Below are 18,362 nucleotides of genomic sequence, written 5' to 3'. Positions count from 1 at the left end.
TCCTGGATGCTCCATCTCTTCTTCTCCTCCTCCCCCTCTCTTCCTCTTCCTCCTCCTCTTCTCCTCTTCCTCCTCCTCCTCAGCAAACCCCACTCCCTTCTGACCTTGATGATGTTACCTAGTGGGGCCATGAAACGTCTGCAACCCAGCTCAGAGAGCACCCATAGTTCTCCTCCTCCACCCCCTCCCTCCTCCTCCGGGCCCGCCAGAGCTCTGCACATGCTCCAAAACACCCTGCCCTGCAAAGCCAGCTCCCGGGGGACACGAGCAGCGAAGCGGACACCGCTACGCTACGCATCCTCCGGCTCGGGCCGGCCTGGGTCGGAAGGCTGGCCTGCGATCGCATCCCCGGCGCGGGGCGGCTTCCCAGGCGCGTTCACACGACCAGCGGCGGCTCACGTGCAGAGAGGGGGAGCCGGCGCGGGCGGCCAATCAGCGCTCCCCGGGCCCGCCCGCAGCCAATGGCACGCAGGGGCGGGGATCAGCGGCGGCGCCCCCGACCCGGCCCAGCCTGGCCAGGCGAGCCGAGGCGGCGGCGGCGGCGGCTTCCCGAGTCGGCGGCCGGTGGCTCCCGTAAGTAGGCGGGGCGGGGACGCGGAGAGTGGCGAGCGTGCCTCTGAGCCAGTGCAGAGGGCGCGGGGCGGAGGATCGGGCCCTTTCTCGGCCGGAACCCGCAGCTGCCGAGCCCCGAAGCGGCGGACTTTCCCGGGGGGGGGGGAAGCCTCGCAGATAGACTATCCCTGCTGCTGGAGGCTCGCTCGGCCCCTTCCCGGGGGCGGGGGAGGTGGGAAAGGTGCTGGCTGGGAAGCCTCGGCGTGGAGTGGGGCTCGCATTGCAGTCGCGACTGCGGGAGGGTCCCGGTGCCCTGGCGGGGCACGACTTCTGGACCTCGGGGTGACCCTCCTGCAAGGTCGAGCCGGGCCGGGACGCTTCGCTTCGGGCCGGAAAGCGAATCGGGGCTCAAAGTTGTGCCAAGTTTCTCAGCTGTTAAAAAAAAGGAAGGAAGGAAGAAAAGGGGGGGCGGTTCCTCTTTGCGCCTAGATCCACTCTGGGATTTCGGGACACCCCCCCCCCCCCCCAACCCGGGTTGTTTCCTCGGGACCCTTTGGAGAGGGGAGGGGGTCAGCGGCTTCTTCCACAATGCTTCCAGCTGGGATTTCCTCGTGGTCTCCCATCCCTCGCTGGCCTGAGGCTGGGAGAAGGAAGCGAGGTAGGGGTGGCACAGCCCTTCTGATCCCGGCGCCAAGGGGCCCCGCCTGCCCCGGGAACATTTCGGAAATTCTGCCCCAAATCGCATCCTAGAAGGAGTCCCCTGGCAGTACTTCACACATGTAGCAGACTTGCAGGTATCACAGATATGGCAAAGGGGCCTTTTGAGGCTTTAGGCTTTTCTAGAACTCCTCTTGAAGTTACTAGTCCACAAGCAAACCTCCTACATCTCTCTCTCTCTCTCTCTCTCTCACACACACACACACACACACACACACACAAACACACACACAAACCTCTTTTGTTTCCTTAAAGTTACAGGTTGCATTCTGGGTGAGGCGGGCAAAGCAAGAGTCCCGGCTCCCGTCATTTCCTACCCTGAGAGCGCTCAAATGTACCCCATATGGTTGTCGTGCGATGGGGGAGGGGCTGAACTATCCTTGGTGGATGCCACAAGTGCCACTCTGTGTGTGTGTGTGTGTCTTTCTGTATGTGTCTTTTGTGAGATCTGCTGGAGCAGCTTAGTAGAAAGTCTGTGCAGTTGTACTGGAAATATAGCTAGTCCCTGACGTAACAATCATTCGTTTAGTGACCATTCAGTCACAACAGCACTGAAGAAAGTGACTTATGACCAGTTTCACGCTTATGACCGTTGCAGCATCCCCGCGCTCACGGGATCAAAATACAGACGCTTGGCGACTGACTCGTACTTATGATGGTTGCAGTGTCCCGGGGGTCATGTGATCAAAATTCAGATGCTTGGCGACTGACTCGTACTTATGACGGCTGCGGTGTCCCAGGGTCATGTGATCCCCATCTGACCAGCAAAGAATGGGGAAGCCAGATTCACTTAAGAATTGTGTTACTAGCTTAACAGCTGCAGTGATTCGTTTAACAACCGTGGCAAGAGAGGTCGTAAAAAGGGGCAAAACTCACTTAACGACTGTTATCAGAAATGTTGGGCTCAATTGTGGTCGTAGGTTGAAGACTAGAAATTATTTGCGGGGTTTTCTGGGTTGAGGTGGACCAGAAAACTGTGGAAGCTCAAGATTAGGAGAGCCTTTCCCCTGGAAATAAGCTTCAGAGTTGTTTTCCCAGGTCGTGGGAGGTAGTGAGTTCGAGTTGATCCCGCTTGCAGTGGTACATGCAATTGAAAAATAGCAAATCCTAACTCCAAGAGCCAACCACGTAAAAAAGCATTTTTAAAATTGGTTTCCCATCCTATGCAATCTGGGATCTCTCGATGCCTTACACATGCAATAAAGTGGAGCATCAAAAGGCCACCACGGTAAGCTAACAAATTAAAAAAATAGATTTATTTCTGAGCCAGCATGGGCCAATGTTTCTCAAACTTGGCAACCTGAAGATGTTTGAACTTCAACTCCCAGAATTCCCTAGCCAACACTGCTTCCCCATTAACTTCGCAAAAGGGGATCACATGACCCCGGGACACCATCATAACCCTGGGGCTGCTACAGTGGTCATGTGAAAAATGGTCATAAACCACTTTTTTCAGTGCCGTTGTAAATTCGAACAGTCGCTAAACAAATGGTCGTAAGTTGAGGACTAGCTGTGTTTTTCCGAGATTGGATTTACAAGTCTCTTTTAAACAAACCAACTACCCAGATTATCTGACCTGGTTTTCCCTTTGCCCACCCCCTGTCGAAACAATTTGGACCTTAGCTTAGAAAGTACAGGTAGTCCTCGACTTACAGCCAACTGAGTCCAACACCTCTGTTGTTAAGTGAGACATTTGTCAAGTGAGTTTTGCCCCATTTTACAACCCTCCTTGCCACAGTTGTTAAAATGAATTATTTTGGTGGTTAAGTTAGTGACACAGTTGTCAGAAAGTCACAAAAGGGGATCACCTGACCCTGGGACAGTACTTATAAATCAGCTGCCAAGCATCTGAAGTTTGATCACATGACCATGGGGATGCTGCAATGGTTGTGAAAGTGTGGAAAATGGTCATAAGTCATGGTTCCCAGTGCCGTTATAACTTCAATGGTCACTAAATGAACTGTTGTAAAATTTATTTATTTTTTATTTTAATTCCAAGCTTAGCAGTAGCCTTCATTCTATGTATATGCCTGCTTATTAGGGCTTTCACACAGCCCCAAGCGGCATTATTACAAAGTCAGCTTAATTGCCCCCCACAATCTGGGTCCTCATTTTACCTACCTCGGAAGGATGGAAGGCTGAGTCAATCTTGAGCCTCTTGGGACTCGAACCTGCACTAATTGCAGGCAGCTGGTGTTACTTAAAGAGGCATTAGCCCACTGCTCCACCAAGGTAACATCATCAGTGCTAGAAGGGAGGAGGAGTAGGAGTCGGAGGAGTCAAAGTCTTTGGTGCTCTCTGAAGTGGGTTGTTTTCTTGCAGATGTTTCATGACCCAACTAGTTAACATCACCAGTCCTAGTAGTCCTAGTCTGGGTTGTGAAACATCTGCAAGAAAACAACCAAGCTCAGAGAATACCGTCTCCTCAGAAACTATATTGCAAAGACAATATAAGGTTGCAAATACTCTTCAACTAGTTTTAGCCGATAATTGACAGCTTACAAAGTCAGCTTATTGCCCCCAACAATCTGGGTCCTCAGGGGAACCTCTTTTATTTCTGCCACTGAACTACAAATGCTTTCTTTTGATGTGTTTCTTTAGATCGCAAGAAGAAATATAAGAGGCACATCCAACAGGTTTTTCAAAATCTTCCTCAACTGGGCCCACACCCCAATCCATGAGTGACCCTGCAAGAGACCTATGTAGATCTTCTTCTGAAGAGGAGACCAGATCTGCCCCAAACAGGTCATGAGATTATGGCTGTGCAGAGAAAGTACTGGGAGATGAAGACCCATCTAGAAGGTGGCCCGAACGTTGTTCTGGAGAATTTATTTCATCCAGATCCTGAAGGAGAAAACTCCAAAACTCTTTTGTTGCTTGGACCTTCTGGGGTAGGAAAAACCACAGCCACGTGGAAGTTCATGTTGGACTGGGCATCAGATAAACTATGGCAGACCAAGTTGGATTACGCCTTTTATATCTCTTGCGATGCACTCCGCTGTGGCACCAAGTTTATGAGTGCAACGGAGATGATCCTCAACAATTGTCCTTCAGGAATGGTATCCATGGAGGATGTTTTGGCCAACCAAGACAACCTCCTCCTCATTGTTGATGGTTTGGAGGACCTGAAGCTCTCTCATGTCCCAATTGATGGGCTGGACAAGGATCCCCATCAAAAGCAAGAGGTGGTGAAGCTGTTGATGGGTCTGCTCAAGAAAAAGATCTTTCTGAAGTGTCACCTCCTGGTGACCACAAGGCCCATGGGTGTACGCTCAATGTTGAAGTATCTGAGATCACCACTCTTGGTGGAGGTTTTTTCAACAAAACCCACAGACAGAACTTCTTCAAGGTATCCCAGAAACTGCAATACCCACCGAAATTCACCTGCATCTCCTCCTGAGTTTCTTGGGTACCTTTTCCAGGCAAAGTCACCTGGAAGACCTGTGCTGTCTAGCAAAAGATGGGATGATCCATGGAACAATGGTCTTCCATGAAGAAGAGCTAAAGGAACGTGGCTTGGATTACTTGACTTCAGACTCTCCTTCTGCAAATAAGAAAGTTTTCCTCCAAGATGTTCAGGTGGGAACCTTGTACAGGTTCACCCACTTGAGTTTTCAGGAGTTCCTTGCTGCCTTGTTCTACTTGCTGGACACTGAAGAGACCACCAGAACACCTTACCAAGACTTGAGTGAGATATATGGTGATAAGAAGGAGAACAGCAACAGATACCTCATGTTGATCCATTTTCTCTATGGCTTGTCCAATGTGGAAAGGATGAGTGTCCTTCAAGAATCGTGGTCCTTCAAGATTTCCACCACTAAGGTTTGTCCAGAATTGCTAAGGTGGGTGGATCAAGAAGCCAAGGCTCACTCCTTTAGAAGACAGGAGGATCTGCTGGAATTGTGTCATTGTATTTATGAAATGAAGGACACCGTCTTTGCCCAGAGAACAATGAAACATATCCACAATATGGATCTCAGAACACAACTTTTGACCAAGCTGGACTTTGAAGCTTTATCATTTTGCCTGTCAGCTGCTGAAACTTTGAATTCAGTTCAGCTCTCTGGTTATGAGTTTGGACCTCAAAGATTCCAACAACTTTTACCAGGATTCTTGAAATCTTCAGAGATCCAGTAAGTAGAAAGAGACCCAAGGAATAGTTGAGTTGGCAATGGGTTCAAAACTTAACATTTGATTGTCCATGATCCCAATCAATACAGATAGTTCTTCACTTACAACTCGGTTGTTAAGTGAATCTGGTTTCCCCACTGCTTGTCAGAAGGTTGCAAAAGGGATCACACAACATAGCACTGCTCATAGGTATGAACCAACTGCCAAGCATCTGAATTTTGATCACGTGATCATCGAGGATGCAACAAAGGTTGAAACTATGAAGAATGGTCATAAGTCACGTTTTTCAGCGCTGTTGTAACTTTGAATGGTCACTAAATGAACTGTTGTATGTTGAGAACTCTCAGTATTATACCACAAAAACCCTGTAAAAATATCTGGTGTAGTGTTGTTCAACTTTGTGCACTTGAAGATGGGTGGACTTCCAACTCCCAGAATTCTCCAGCCAGCATTCCTCAGCCAGCCAACTCCCAGAATTTCTTATGGCTGGCTGGGGAATTCTGGGAATCAAAGTTTACCCATCTTCAAATTAAGAAATATTGATCCGGTGGGTGATAGAGTATAACGTATGAGAGAATAAAAGAATGACTGAGTTGGAAGGGACCTTGAAGGTCTTCTAGTCCAACCCCCTGCTCAAACAGGAGACCCCGTACCATTTCAGGCAAATGGCTGTCCACTCTCTCCTTAAAATCCTCCAGTGTTGGAGCACCCACAACTTCTGAAGGCAAGCTGCTCCACTGGTTGATTGTTCTCTCAGGAAATTTCTTCTTAATTCTGGGTTGCTTCTCTCCTTGATTAGTTTCCATCTGTTGCTTCTTGTCTTTTGGTGCTTTGGAGAATAGGGTGACCCCTCCTCTTCTTTGAAGGCAAGGCTACACTCAGAATCACAGGGCTGGAAGGGAACTTGGAGATCTTCTAGTCCAACCCCCTGCTCAGGCAGGAGACCCTACCATTTCAGATAAATGGTTGACCAATTTCTTTTTTAAAACCTCCATTGATTGAGCATGCACAACTTCTAGTGCTGTGGTGGCGAACCTATGGTGGCGAACTCTCTGTGGGTACGCATGCCATCGCCCTAGTCCTAGGCCTTCAGCTCTGCTACCGTGTGCAAAAAAAAGGTTCAGTCAATCAATCAATCAATTTCAACTTCTTGCGGGGAAAAAAAGATCTCGCAAAGTTGGAATTGATTGAACTTTTTAGTCCCACCCAGTCTGCCATTACCACCACAGGCACGCCCATCCAATGGGCCACGCCTATCCAATGGGCCACGCCCATCCAATGGGCCACGCCCACCCAGCACCCGACAATAACATAAATGGGTTTTGGGTTGCAGTTTGGGCACTCAGTCTCTAAAAGGTTCACCATCACTGTTCTAGTGGTAAATCATTCCGCTGGTTAACTGTTCTCACTGTTAGGAAGTTTATCCTTAGTTCTAACTTTCTTCTCTCCTTGATTAGTTTCCATCTGTTGCTTCTAGTTCTGCCTGCAGATTGTGTGTCTACCAATTTCCTCCATAATTATGTTTATGTGCCTCCTGATTTCCACAGGTTGAACCACTGTGGCCTCTCCCCCACTGCCTGCAAAGACTTGACACCCATCGCAATGACCAACACAAGGCTGACCAGTCTGGACTTGGGTGAGAATCCCTTGGAGGAGGCAGGGGTCTCCTACTTGTGTGAATGGCTTCTTCAGCCCACCTGCCAACTTCAAAGTCTCAGGTGAGCAGCCTGGGATGGTATAAAGGAGGGGTCTTCAAACTTGGCCCTTTTGTGACTTGTGGACTTCAACTCCCAGAATTCCTCAGCAAGGGATGCTGGCTCAGGAATTCTGGGAGTTGAAGTCCACAAGTCATAAAAGGGCCACGTTTGAAGACCCCTGGTACAAGGACTTGGGCAAAGGGTGGAGTAGACTTCCAGGATCCCTTCAAGCCCTAGGATTCTATGATTCTATAACCCTGGTACAAATCCCCCCCCCCCACTCTCTGTCTCCTACAGGCTGTACTCCTGCAACCTCACGGCTGCCATCTGCCAGCTCCTTTCACAGGTCCTGGAATCCAGACATTCTCTTCTGGAGCTCAATCTGGGGGTGAACCCCCTGGGTGATGGGGGAGCAAAGCTGCTGTGCCAAGGGCTGAAGCACCCCTCTTCTGGGCTGCAGTGACTCATGTAAGTGGGGTGAGGGATTTCCTGATCTGAGCCCCTGGTTTTCCCCACAGCGTTTGGAGCCGGTTGGCAGCTGGGCACCGGGAGGCCAGTTTACACCCCACCCCCAATTTCTCCTTCAGCCACCACCAAGAGCAGCAGAGGGAGTAGGGAAGTGACCAGGACATTCTTCTCCCAGGAAATTTCTCAAGCTTGTTTCAGAAGGAAAAGGTTCATTCCAGAGCAGAAACAGAAATGAAAAGAAAAAAAAGCATCCTGAATTTTAATTCTGAAAATGAAAAGAAATTTATTAGAAGATTAAAAGGTCGGGGGAAGATTTGCCTCCTGGTTGGATCCCCTGAGCAAATGGCAAAGTCACTGGGTGACTTTGGGCCAATCGCCAGGAGACAGTGAGTTCTAGTCCCACCTTATCCATGTTGAAGGAAAAGTCTTCAACGTGGTTCAGTCCAAGCCGGGAATAAACAACATGGCGACTGCTTTAGAAAGAAGGTTGCAGTTTATTGAAGAGGAGAGCCAGACAGGAAGATGGCTCTGGCAGAAAAGAGAAAAAGGGGTGAGCACATGTAGGGAGTGGGTTTTTATACCCTGTGGAGCCTTTTGTTTGGAGTTGTTTCCTGTTCCTGTTTTGAGGCTTTGCATTTCCTGTGTCATGTATTTTGACCTGTGTCCCTTTGGCCTCTGTGAGTTGATCCTATTATGTCCTGTCTTAGAGTTTGGTTGGGGTATGTAGATTTTAGGTGTCTTTGTCTTCTTAATCTTCTAGCTCCAACCTTCCTGAATGGCTTACACCTGCATTTCTACAGAGCTGGTTTCTCCTTGGGGGAGGGAGACTTGAGGCTATTAAGAGAAAAACTGGGCATTCTTTTCTGCCTCTTTAAGATCCTTTGAGGAAATATATTTTTTCTGCCCTTTGAATATTTCCTTCTCTGGGGGGCTTACTTCCCACACCCATGAAAGCCGGTTGGGTGTTTTTGGGCCAATCAGCAGGAGATTGAGACTTCTAGCCCACCTTAAGCATGACAGGCAGCTGGGTAACTTTAGACCAGTCACCAGGAGATGGCGAGTTCTAGTCCTGCCTTGGGCACAAGAGCCAGCTGGATGACTTTGGGAAAATAGGAGGAGGAAGGTATGTTGCATATGCTCACTGCCTTATTTGTAAAATTAATAAAGGTAAGAAGCAAAACTAAATAACTATTTTTAATCAAACTTATATGCTGCCCATCTCACTGTCCAAGATGACTCTGGGCAGCTTACAATATTTGCATCCTGCACACGCCCTCTGGCAATGCCTTCATCCTTGGTCCTTCGCTGCTGTCTCAACTAGACTTATAATAACCATCCTACAGAGCATGTAGCTGGTTGTGTGAATGTCACAGTTGTACTTCTTGGAGACCTTTGCATGAGTCGGAAGTAGGAAAACACCCAAACAGGCACCCTTGCCCTCAGATATCACCAGCAATTCCCTTCTTTCTGTTTGCAGTGGGGAAAGTGGCAAAAAAAACCAATCATGCGATCACGGTGTGTTTGGTAACCAGCCATAAATACAAGCTGATTGCCAAAGCACTCAGCAGAATAACAGAGTTGGAAGGGACCTTGGAGGTCTTCTACTCCAACCCACTGCTCAAGCAGGAGATCTTATACCATTCCAGACAAATGACTGTCCAGTCTCTTCTTGAAAGCTTCGAGTGATGGAGCACCCACAACTTCTGAAGGCAAGCCCTTCCACTGATTAATTCATAACAGACTTGGAAGGGACCTTGGAGGTCTTCTAGTCCAACCCCTGTTGAGGCAGGAAACTCTATACCAGGGGTGTCAAACTGCCAGCCCGCGGGCCGGTTTCATCATACAGAAACCGTGCCCACCCCACTGTCAGCAATGGAAAAAAGATCACGATACGTCACGACACATTGTGTGATGTGGCTAGTCTGACACCCCTGCTCTATACCATTTCAGACAAGTGGCTTGTCAAGGTAATTATAATTTAGCAGCTGACCAGCAGAAGTGTTATATAGAGTGAGTCAGCAGAGTATTTGGGGGTAGTATCCCTTTAAGAGACTGTGTCTGAGGAGAATTGCAGTTGGAATCTTGAACGGTTTGTATATAACAGGAGTTAGGCCACCTTGGCTCTTTTATGACTCATGGACTTCAACTCCCAGAATTCCTGAGCCAGCATGGCTCAGCTTGGAAACCTTTCCCTTTCCCCTCAGCATAGCTGGCTCAGGAATTCTGGGAGTTGAAGTCCATGAGTCATAAAAAAGCCAAGGTTGTCCACCCCTGGATAACTATCTTGTATTCTGTTTGCTCCCTGAATGTTGTTGTTTCATGTTATATATTACACCACAATTCTTTGAACAAACCACTGTCAGATATTTGTGCTCCAGTGTTATCACAAGAAGAAAATGAGAAAAAGGCTGTGATAATTTACATTTTAAGCAACATGGTTATCCAATCTCTTCTTGAAAACCTCCAGTGATGGAGCAACCACAACTTCTGGTGGCAAGCCATTCCACTGGTTAATTGTTCTGTCAGGATATTTCTCTTTAGTTCCAGGCTGCTTCTCTCCTTGATAAGTTTCCATCCGTTGCTCCTTGTCCTGCCTTCAGGTGCTTTGGAGAATAGCTTGACTAAGATCACAATCTGGCTTTCTGGAATGGCTGGAACTCTGAGGGCCACTCCTAACCACCATCCATTCAGCGCCATCCTAACTTGGGTCCGTCGCTGAACAAATGTTTGTAGGTTGAGAACCAGAACAGGCAGTCCACGACTTATGACAACAAAATTTCTGTTGCTAAGTGAGACATTTGTTAAGTGAATTTTGCCTGATTTTACGACTTCTCTTGCATTATTTGTTAAGCAAATCACGGCAGTTGTTAAGTTAGGAACATGGTGGTTAAGCGAATCTTGCTTCCCCATGGACTTTGCTTGTCAAAAGGTCACAAAAGGGGATCACATGACCCCAGACATTGCAATTGTCCTAAGTATGAACCGGTTGCCAAGCATCCGTATTTTGTTCACGTGACCATGGGGATGTTGCAATGGTCTTAAGTGTGAAAAAAGGTCCTAAGTCACTGTTTTCAGTGCCATTGTAACTTTGAACGGTCACTAAATGAGCTGTTGTAAGTCAAGGACTATCTGTAGCGAGGAAGGCTTTTCTGATCTCCCAAGCATGATGGGGTCACAGGTGTCCTTGTCTTCTATTGCAGTTTACACTCCTGTGTCATGACAGCCCTTGCCTGTGAAAACCTGGCCTCTGTTTTGGAGACTAGCCAGACCCTCTTGGAGCTGAACCTGGGTGATAACAGCCTGGGAGATAAAGGAATCAGGCAGCTGTGCCAGAAGTTGATACAAAGGCGCTGCAAGCTTCAAAAGTTGATGTAAGTGTACAGTTTGTCCAGGGACCTGGGAAAATAGTTTGACACACACACACACCCTCGTCTTTGTAGCGGCCCCTCAAATATTGGAATATTGCTATCCATAAGATAAATAATAAATAATTATAAAAAATAATAGAGCTGGAAGGGGCTCCCAAGGTCCCTTCCAACTCTGTTATCATTGGGAATGGTACATTTAGCTTGTCTTTCTTTTATTTTCTTTTTTTGAGTGGATCTTGGTCAACGATCAAAATAAAGTCCTTTGAGCTTTGAGTGGGAACAGAGGTGACATCCTTGCCATCTTAAGTTGACTCTCATCTTCCAGCCCAGATTTATTGAATTTTCCAGTCTGCCAAAAGATGCTATGAAAAATAAAGATGATTTAATCGCTGCATAATGTTTTGTCAGGAGGTCTCCCAACCACCTGGCCGGTGGGCAACACCCATATCAGCTTCCAAAACAAGGCCATGTGGCTCATGAATTTACGCCAGAATTTGCTCAAAAGGCTGACCTCTTTCGACATATCTCTCAGCAGAATACATAAGATAACCTTTATTGTCATTTTTTTTACTGTGGGCATAACGGCACACATAAAAAATGAAATTTAGTTGCCCGCTCTCAAAGTCAAACACATACATGACACACACCTAAACCATACTATATACAACATATGTATAGACCTACACCCCTACATATACAGAACAATAAAATATTAAATACTGTCCATCTTGAATATATAACGGAAGGAGAAAGCTTAAAAGTTCACAAGGTTAATGCTGTACGGAATGAAACTATGGCTGAATCTGGATGTTCTGCTACGGATACCACAAAGTCTCCTCCTAGAAGGTAACAAGGAAAACAGGTCGCGAAGAGGATGAGTACTATCCCAGAGATTTGCAAGCCAATTGGTGTTCTTGAGAGTGTCCCAATTCTGATGCTTTGCTTTGTTTCTCCTCCTTCCAGACTTACCATGAAATCGTTAAACCAAAACACGAAGTGGAAATTGAAGGCAGTTTGTGAGAAGAATCCTGGCTTAGTTCTGACTTCCTACTATCCTCCGGATTTTCCCCGCTTCCCAGGTGATGAAGAGTAAAGGTGGAGTTCACACCTGCTTTCCTTGGGCCCCTCAAGGATTGGAAGGTTGGTGCGATGGGTAGTAGATCTGGAAACCTTCAAAGGCCAGCTCAGCTCAGCTCAGCTTTTGCATTACCTGTTGCATCGCAGTCATACATCTGATTCACATGCCTGGCTATGAGGCTTATGGTAGCCCTCTGGACTTAGAGCAAGTGGGACTTGGCCATGTCGAAGATCTTTTCAACTGGGATCCCCTTCAGGGATCCATCCCTTCCATAATCCCCAACTAGCATGTCAGAAGAATATCCTGCTCCGGTTTGAGCCAGTATTTGCATAAGAATGACACCGGAGTCACTGCTTGAAGAAGAAGTAGTATATTCAACAAAGATGACTGGAGGCCTAAAGTTAAAACATATGAAGAAAAAGTTGTGGGAATTGGGTATGCCTAGTTTAATGAAAAGAACGACCTGGAGCAACATGATAGCAGTATTCCAGTGTTTGAGAGGTTGCCACAAACATGAGGGGTTCAACCTATTCCCCAACACACCAGAAGGCAACACAAAACCAAGGGATGGAAACCAATCAAGGAGAGATTCAACCTAGAACTAAAGAGGAATTTCTTGACAGTGAGAACAATTAATCAGTGGAACGACTTGCCTCCAGAAGTTCTGGTTACTCCACCACTGGAGGTTTTCAAGAAAAGATTGGGCAGCCATTTGTCCTGAATAGTATAGGGTATTGATGGCGAAACTTTTAGAGACCGAGTGCCCAAACTGCAACCCAAAACCCACTTATTTATTGCAAAATGCCAACACGGCAATTTAATCTGAATACTGAGGTTTTCGTTTATAAAAAAACAACTCATACATTAACATCTTTTGTCTTAAAAGAAAAAACACAATAACAAAGCTTTCGATTCAAACAACTTTTTACTGAAAGGTAAAAGTTTGCCTTTGGCATGCTTTTGAACAATTAATGTGATTTTTGCTGTTGTATGCATGCTGATAATTTGTCTAACCTTGGCTTATACTTTGTAAGTTTGAGAGCAACACGTGCAGCACTCAGGTCATTTGTTAATCTGTTTCTGGTGTCAGATTTGATATAATTCAAAGCTAAAAGCAGTGTGCTTGCTCCAGAGGCTTGTTTTGGCTAGGAAGGGGCTTGAGAAATGGCTTTTTCCTGCAAAAACTTAGCCAAAGAGCGAGGTGCGCATGCTCACAGAGAGGGCTCCGAGTGCCGCCTCTGGCAACCGTGCCATAGGTTCGCCACCACTGGTATAGGGTTTCCTGCTTGAGTAGGGGATTGGACTAGAAGACCCCCAAGGTCCTTTCCAATTCTGTTGTTCTGTTTTTCAAGAGCATAGAAACAGCCCTTGGAGTAGCTACAATTTTGGATATACAGGCTGGTAATACTTATAAGAAAGATGGTCCATTGTGAGGTGTGCGCGAATATGCCCTTTGTAATGTTTAATTTGGTGGACATGCAGTTCCAGTAGGGATGGCCTTATCTTATTTTGCTGAGTGTGTAGATCTTTTCTTTGGCAGGTGTCTATGTGCTGATTCTGGAATGCCACATCTATATGCTCAGGGAAGTTTGTATTATAAGGGATTTTCCCTGTTTGCTATTATTTGCTTGATTTAATCAACTTCAGCCTGGCTGTCAATTATCGGCTAAAACTAGTTGAAGAGTATTTGCAACCTTATATTGTCTTTGCAATTTAGTTTCTGAGGAGACAGTATTCTCTGAGCTTGGTTGTTTTCTTGCAGATGTTTCACAACCCAGACTAGGACTACTAGGACTGATGATGTTAACTAGTTGGGTCCTGAAATGTCTGCAAGAAAACAACCCATTTCAGAGTACCAAAGACCCCACATTCCTCCTCCTCCTATTCCTCCTCCTCCCTTCTAGCACTGATTATGTTACCTAGTTGGGTCCTGAAATGTCTGCAAGAAAACAACCAAGCTTGGAGAGCACCAAGGACTCTGAGCTACAAATATTCTCCTTTATTAATATACTGTCTTCTGGCTACAGGCACGTATATGATTAACGAAGTTCACAGGGAGTGCATGAATAAAATTACTTAAATTGTAAAATTATTTCAACAAGCATAAAGAGCTTCAGGGGGGAATGACCAGCATTTTGAACTGGACTGGGATGTTGACCAGCAACCAAATTGGTCCTACTCATGACTTGCAGGATTGTTCTGGACCCAGTTGTGGTCATAAATCGAGGACTTAGCCAGCAGTAATAAAATGACCCCTCCTCTTTGAGGAGCACATGAGTGACCAGTCTGTGGTGCTTCATCCCTCAAGGCTTTCAAGAAGAGAGTGGACAGCCAGTTGCCCAGAATGGTATAAGGTCTTCTGCTTGAGCAGGGGATTGGACTACAGCAGTAGTGTCAAGACTGATTCGCCCTTTTACCCTCGCTTATAGCTTTACAGTGGGATGGGATGCAGAACTGGGAGGAGTGGTTTCTAGGCAACCGAGGCTTCTGAGAGCCAAGGTCACTAATGCAGGTGCTCAGCAGGGAAGTGGACTGTTTCCATAATAAGAACAAATGTTACTATTGGACAATATGAACACCTGGTGGGTGGGGATGAGGGAATTTATTGTTTAGCTAAGCAAGCCTTTGAGCTGGAAAATCAAGAGCTGGTTTTGCTTCTTCTGCGCCAATGTAAAATTTCAGTAAAGTATTAGACTCTTGGTAAAATCATGTCTGAGGAGTTTCTTTTTCTGGAAATGCCAACTGGACAGTTGACAAGCGGTCCCCAACCTTTGCGGCTTGGTGGCACGGCTAGGGGTGGGGGAGACAGGAACCAGGCCATACGAGCAATGGGCCGATGCTTGTGCACAGCTCAACTTGACTTCAAGTGTGCGCTAGCCTGCTGTTTGCATGAGTTGAGCTGCATGCGCATGTGCATGCCAGCCCACTGCTCACATGGCTCAGTTCCGAATAAGCCGCAGCCTGGTAGTGGGCCGTGGCCTGGGTGTTGGGAGCCTCTGGACTAGAGGAAGTTCAAAGCCCCTTCCAACTCTGTTGTTCAGTGGAAAGGCTTGCCTTCAGAAGTTAGTGGGTGCTCCATCCCTGGAGGTTTTTAAGAAAAGATTGGAAAGCCATTTAGTAGGAATAGTTTGAGTTCTTCTGCTTGAGCAGGAGGTTAGACTAGAAGACCTCCAAGGTCCCTTCCAGCTCTGTTTTTCTGTTAATTAATCAGTGGAAAGCTTGCCTCCAGACATTCTGGATGCTCCATCCCTGGAGTCTTTCAAAAAGAAACTACACAGCTATTTGTCCAGAATGATAGGGTCTCCTGCCTGAGCAGAAGGTTAGAGGACCTCCAAGGTCCCTCCAAGGTGCCTTCCAACCTTATTCTTTGTTCTTTCAGGCACTGCAGACCCTAAACACAACACTGCCAAAAATAAAGGTTTATTGGTGAAAAGGTACTGCAGAATAGAGCCAATTTACTTAACGGTCTCCAATTTTTGTCCCTGCACCCCACCATATTTCCCAGTTCTCCTGGTTTTGGAAAGTTCCTGGCTTTTCTTCCAGAAGCAGAGCTTTCCTTTTATGATGTTCCTGCAGAGATGGAGCTTCCCCTGCAGGATGCTGGTGAGGGTGGAGCTCTGCTTGTCCACAGACGTGGATGATGCTGATCTCCCTCCCTGTCCTCCTGTGCCTTCCCTTTTGTCTCTCTTTGGGCCTCTTCCTTCCTCTTCCTTCTGTCTGGGGCTCTGCGTCCAAATGAACAGCCCCTGTTGCAACTTCAATTTCTTTTCTAGGATGTTACCCAACATGGTCATCTTTTCGCTATCCGAAGACTTCTGTTCTTGAGGTCTCTTGTTGGCTCCTTGCCTAGGAACCTCCAAAGTCTGGCTGAGCTTCGGGTCAAAGGCCAGCCTTCTGATGACAAGACATTCTTGGTGTGTTTCCTTGGAAGACCAGCTTACCTTCACTTGTTTCTTCTTCCCAGCTTTTGGGGGCCTTCCAGGTGAACAGCTGATAGGCCTCATCCCTCTAGGGAGAGGACGTTGGACCCCACTCGCCTGCCCCACAGCTCCTGCTTGCATGAGGTCTACTGGAATCTGCCTTTTCTGCCAGATGACCACATCCTTACCCTCTGAGATTTCACCTGGTTTTTGGACACCATGATCTTTAGGTGATCCCACAACTACTTCTGCTGCTCCGCTGCAAAGCTGATCACTGATGATGACTCCTGCTTCTTCTGAGAGGGCCACCAAGGAAGGGGCAGAGTCCTCAGCTAAAGGGGGTTGTCTCACTACTGAGGAATTAGCCCATGTCCAGCTGCCCATCTCTTCTCTGAAGGACTCTTCTGCTCCCTTGTTCTGATCTTCCCACTTCACTTCCAGCCTTCTTCCTTGATCCCAGTCATCTATCCTCATGTCTTTACATTCTGTGCTGCCTTGGGACAGGGTCTTTAGGGACAAAAGGCTCTGCTCCTTAGCGATGGAAAAGGTGACTCTCTCCATCCTCCCCTCTTCCTCACTATCTGCCTTCAGGGTCAAGCTACAACTTTCATGATGGACCTGAAGTTCAACATCTGTCCTTACAAAGTCTTGATTTTGATGGGGGCCCTTTCTACTCTCCTTGGGAGATTGAACATCTTGGTCTTCTGTGGTCTTCTTCTTTCCTCTAGAGGATGAAGGATGTTGCAGGTAGAGGAATCTCTCGCAGTCGGAGAACCAATGGTCCAGCAGTTGGGTTCTAAAAAATGTTTGGCACCTGGCTGCTTCTTCCAGAGAATGGTCAAGGAACTCTCTCCATGTAAGCCTACTTCCTCTCCTTTGTAGCCTACTGCTCTGTGTTGCATGATGCCCCCTCCTAATTTGCCTGTAACATCTGGCTACAACATCCTCGTAGCAGGAATTGGGAACATGAATATGGTGTGGGGAAAAATATGAGACCTGTTGAGAAATAGGAGCATGATATGGTTGAACATGTGCCTCCCACGGCCTGTAATACATCTTGACAGCTTCTGGCTCTTGGAGAGAAGAATGACTCATGTTGTCTCCTGAGGACCCTTCCAACTCTTCCATGTTATCTCCTAAGGACTCTTCCAACTCTTTCATGTTGTCTCCTGAGGACCAAGGAGAATCCTGGGCTTCGTTGTCTTCTGCTAGTAGAGAGGAATCACCTACTACAGCTTCCCCTCCCTTCCATAAGACTTCCTTCTTTTTCTTCTTTTTCTCTGGCCATTTTGGTTGTCTATCAGACTTTGATGAGGAGATTGAGGCTGATGAATGACAGGAAAGACACCTCTTACGAGACTTTTTCAGTTCCCTTCTAGGAACTGAAGGTTTCAGAGGAGGAGTCAGCCCTTCTAGAGTGCCTCTCTCTTTGGCTGTCCTCTGAAAACCAACTTTGCTTTGCCGGGCAACCATCTTTGCCTTAAAGCCTGGAAGAGGCATCTTGTTCTTCACCCTTGGTGTGGTCCTTCCACTTCCAAACTTCACTTTTCGGAAGCTGGCTATATTTTCAACACTGGGCATGTAATTCCTGGTGGTGTATGCAGAAGGAGAGGAAGGTGGCAGGATTTGAGGATCTTCTGTCCCCTTAGAAATCCTTGAAGTCTGCACAGAGGTGGATATGGGTGGATATGGCAAGAGAGGCTGGGATCCAGTCATCTCAAAGCAAGAAGGAGATCTGGGTGGCAAGAACAACCTCAGAGATCGCTGAACCCTTTCTGGAAGACCCCATCTGTGCTCTGATGTACGATGTCTCAGATGGGCCTCCAAGCGTTCTTTCATCTCAATGCTGAGGAAAACAAGGTCTTGACTAAGGATCTGCACATCTATTTTTTCCCTTCTTGGTTTCCTAGATGTGATTTTCCCAGTAGTCCTCTCTGATTGAAGAAGATATGGGGCAAAGACATGGAGAGATCTAACCACCATCGATGGTAAGCCCCATGCATGCTGGATTTTCTTTCGTTGGATATGGAATTCCAGGAGGTCCCTTTCCTCAATGGGGAGGAAAGAGAGCACTATTTTGGGACATAAGAACCTTGTTGCTTCAGTAGTCCCCCCTGTCTTAACCTGTAATGCTTTGGGAGGTATCTTCATCGCCCCCAAATGGTGCTTTGCCTTTTGCAATGGCACTGAAATTCGGGGAGCAGATGATGTGTCTTGAAATGGTCTATACCTGCAAGGCCAGTGAGGCTGTGCTGGAACCTGGGAAGAGGGGAGAGAAGGCAGGAATGGATGAAATGAATGTTGAATCCGTTTTGGAATCTCCCACTTATGCTTTATGACCATGGTCCTCACACTGGTCTCCAGATGTTCCTGTGTATTTGTGTTGAGGAACCAAAGCTGCTGGGCCTTCGTTTCCAAATCTGCCTTGTCT

At 47.0% G+C, this 18,362-nt stretch overlaps 2 protein-coding genes across 2 annotated transcripts in view; both read left to right on the top strand.

The window, feature by feature from the left end:
* Positions 1-219: 219 nt before the first annotated feature.
* LOC310635005 (NACHT, LRR and PYD domains-containing protein 3-like) lies at positions 220-7,565 on the top strand (the record flags this gene model as incomplete). The annotated part of the gene is given in 6 exon segments (XM_083353541.1): positions 220-784; positions 3,871-3,947; positions 3,951-4,582; positions 4,584-5,402; positions 6,948-7,118; positions 7,395-7,565. Coding segments are annotated over 6 exon segments (2,430 nt in total). The 3' UTR covers positions 7,561-7,565.
* Positions 7,566-7,771: 206 nt separating this feature from the next.
* LOC310635679 (uncharacterized protein) overlaps positions 7,772-18,362 on the top strand; it is a 109,963-nt gene continuing 99,372 nt past the window's right edge. The window contains exons 1-3 of the mRNA XM_083354896.1: positions 7,772-8,115; positions 10,766-10,936; positions 11,897-12,012. Of these exons, the coding sequence (XP_083211022.1) occupies positions 10,782-10,936; positions 11,897-12,012 (271 nt within the window). The 5' untranslated portion in view covers positions 7,772-8,115; positions 10,766-10,781. The remainder of the gene's footprint in view (positions 8,116-10,765; positions 10,937-11,896; positions 12,013-18,362) is intronic.

The sequence above is a fragment of the Vipera ursinii genome (assembly GCF_947247035.1).
Source record: "Vipera ursinii genome assembly, chromosome: 2".
Lineage (NCBI taxonomy): Eukaryota > Metazoa > Chordata > Lepidosauria > Squamata > Viperidae > Vipera > Vipera ursinii.
This window is presented reverse-complemented; position numbering and strand designations above follow the sequence as displayed.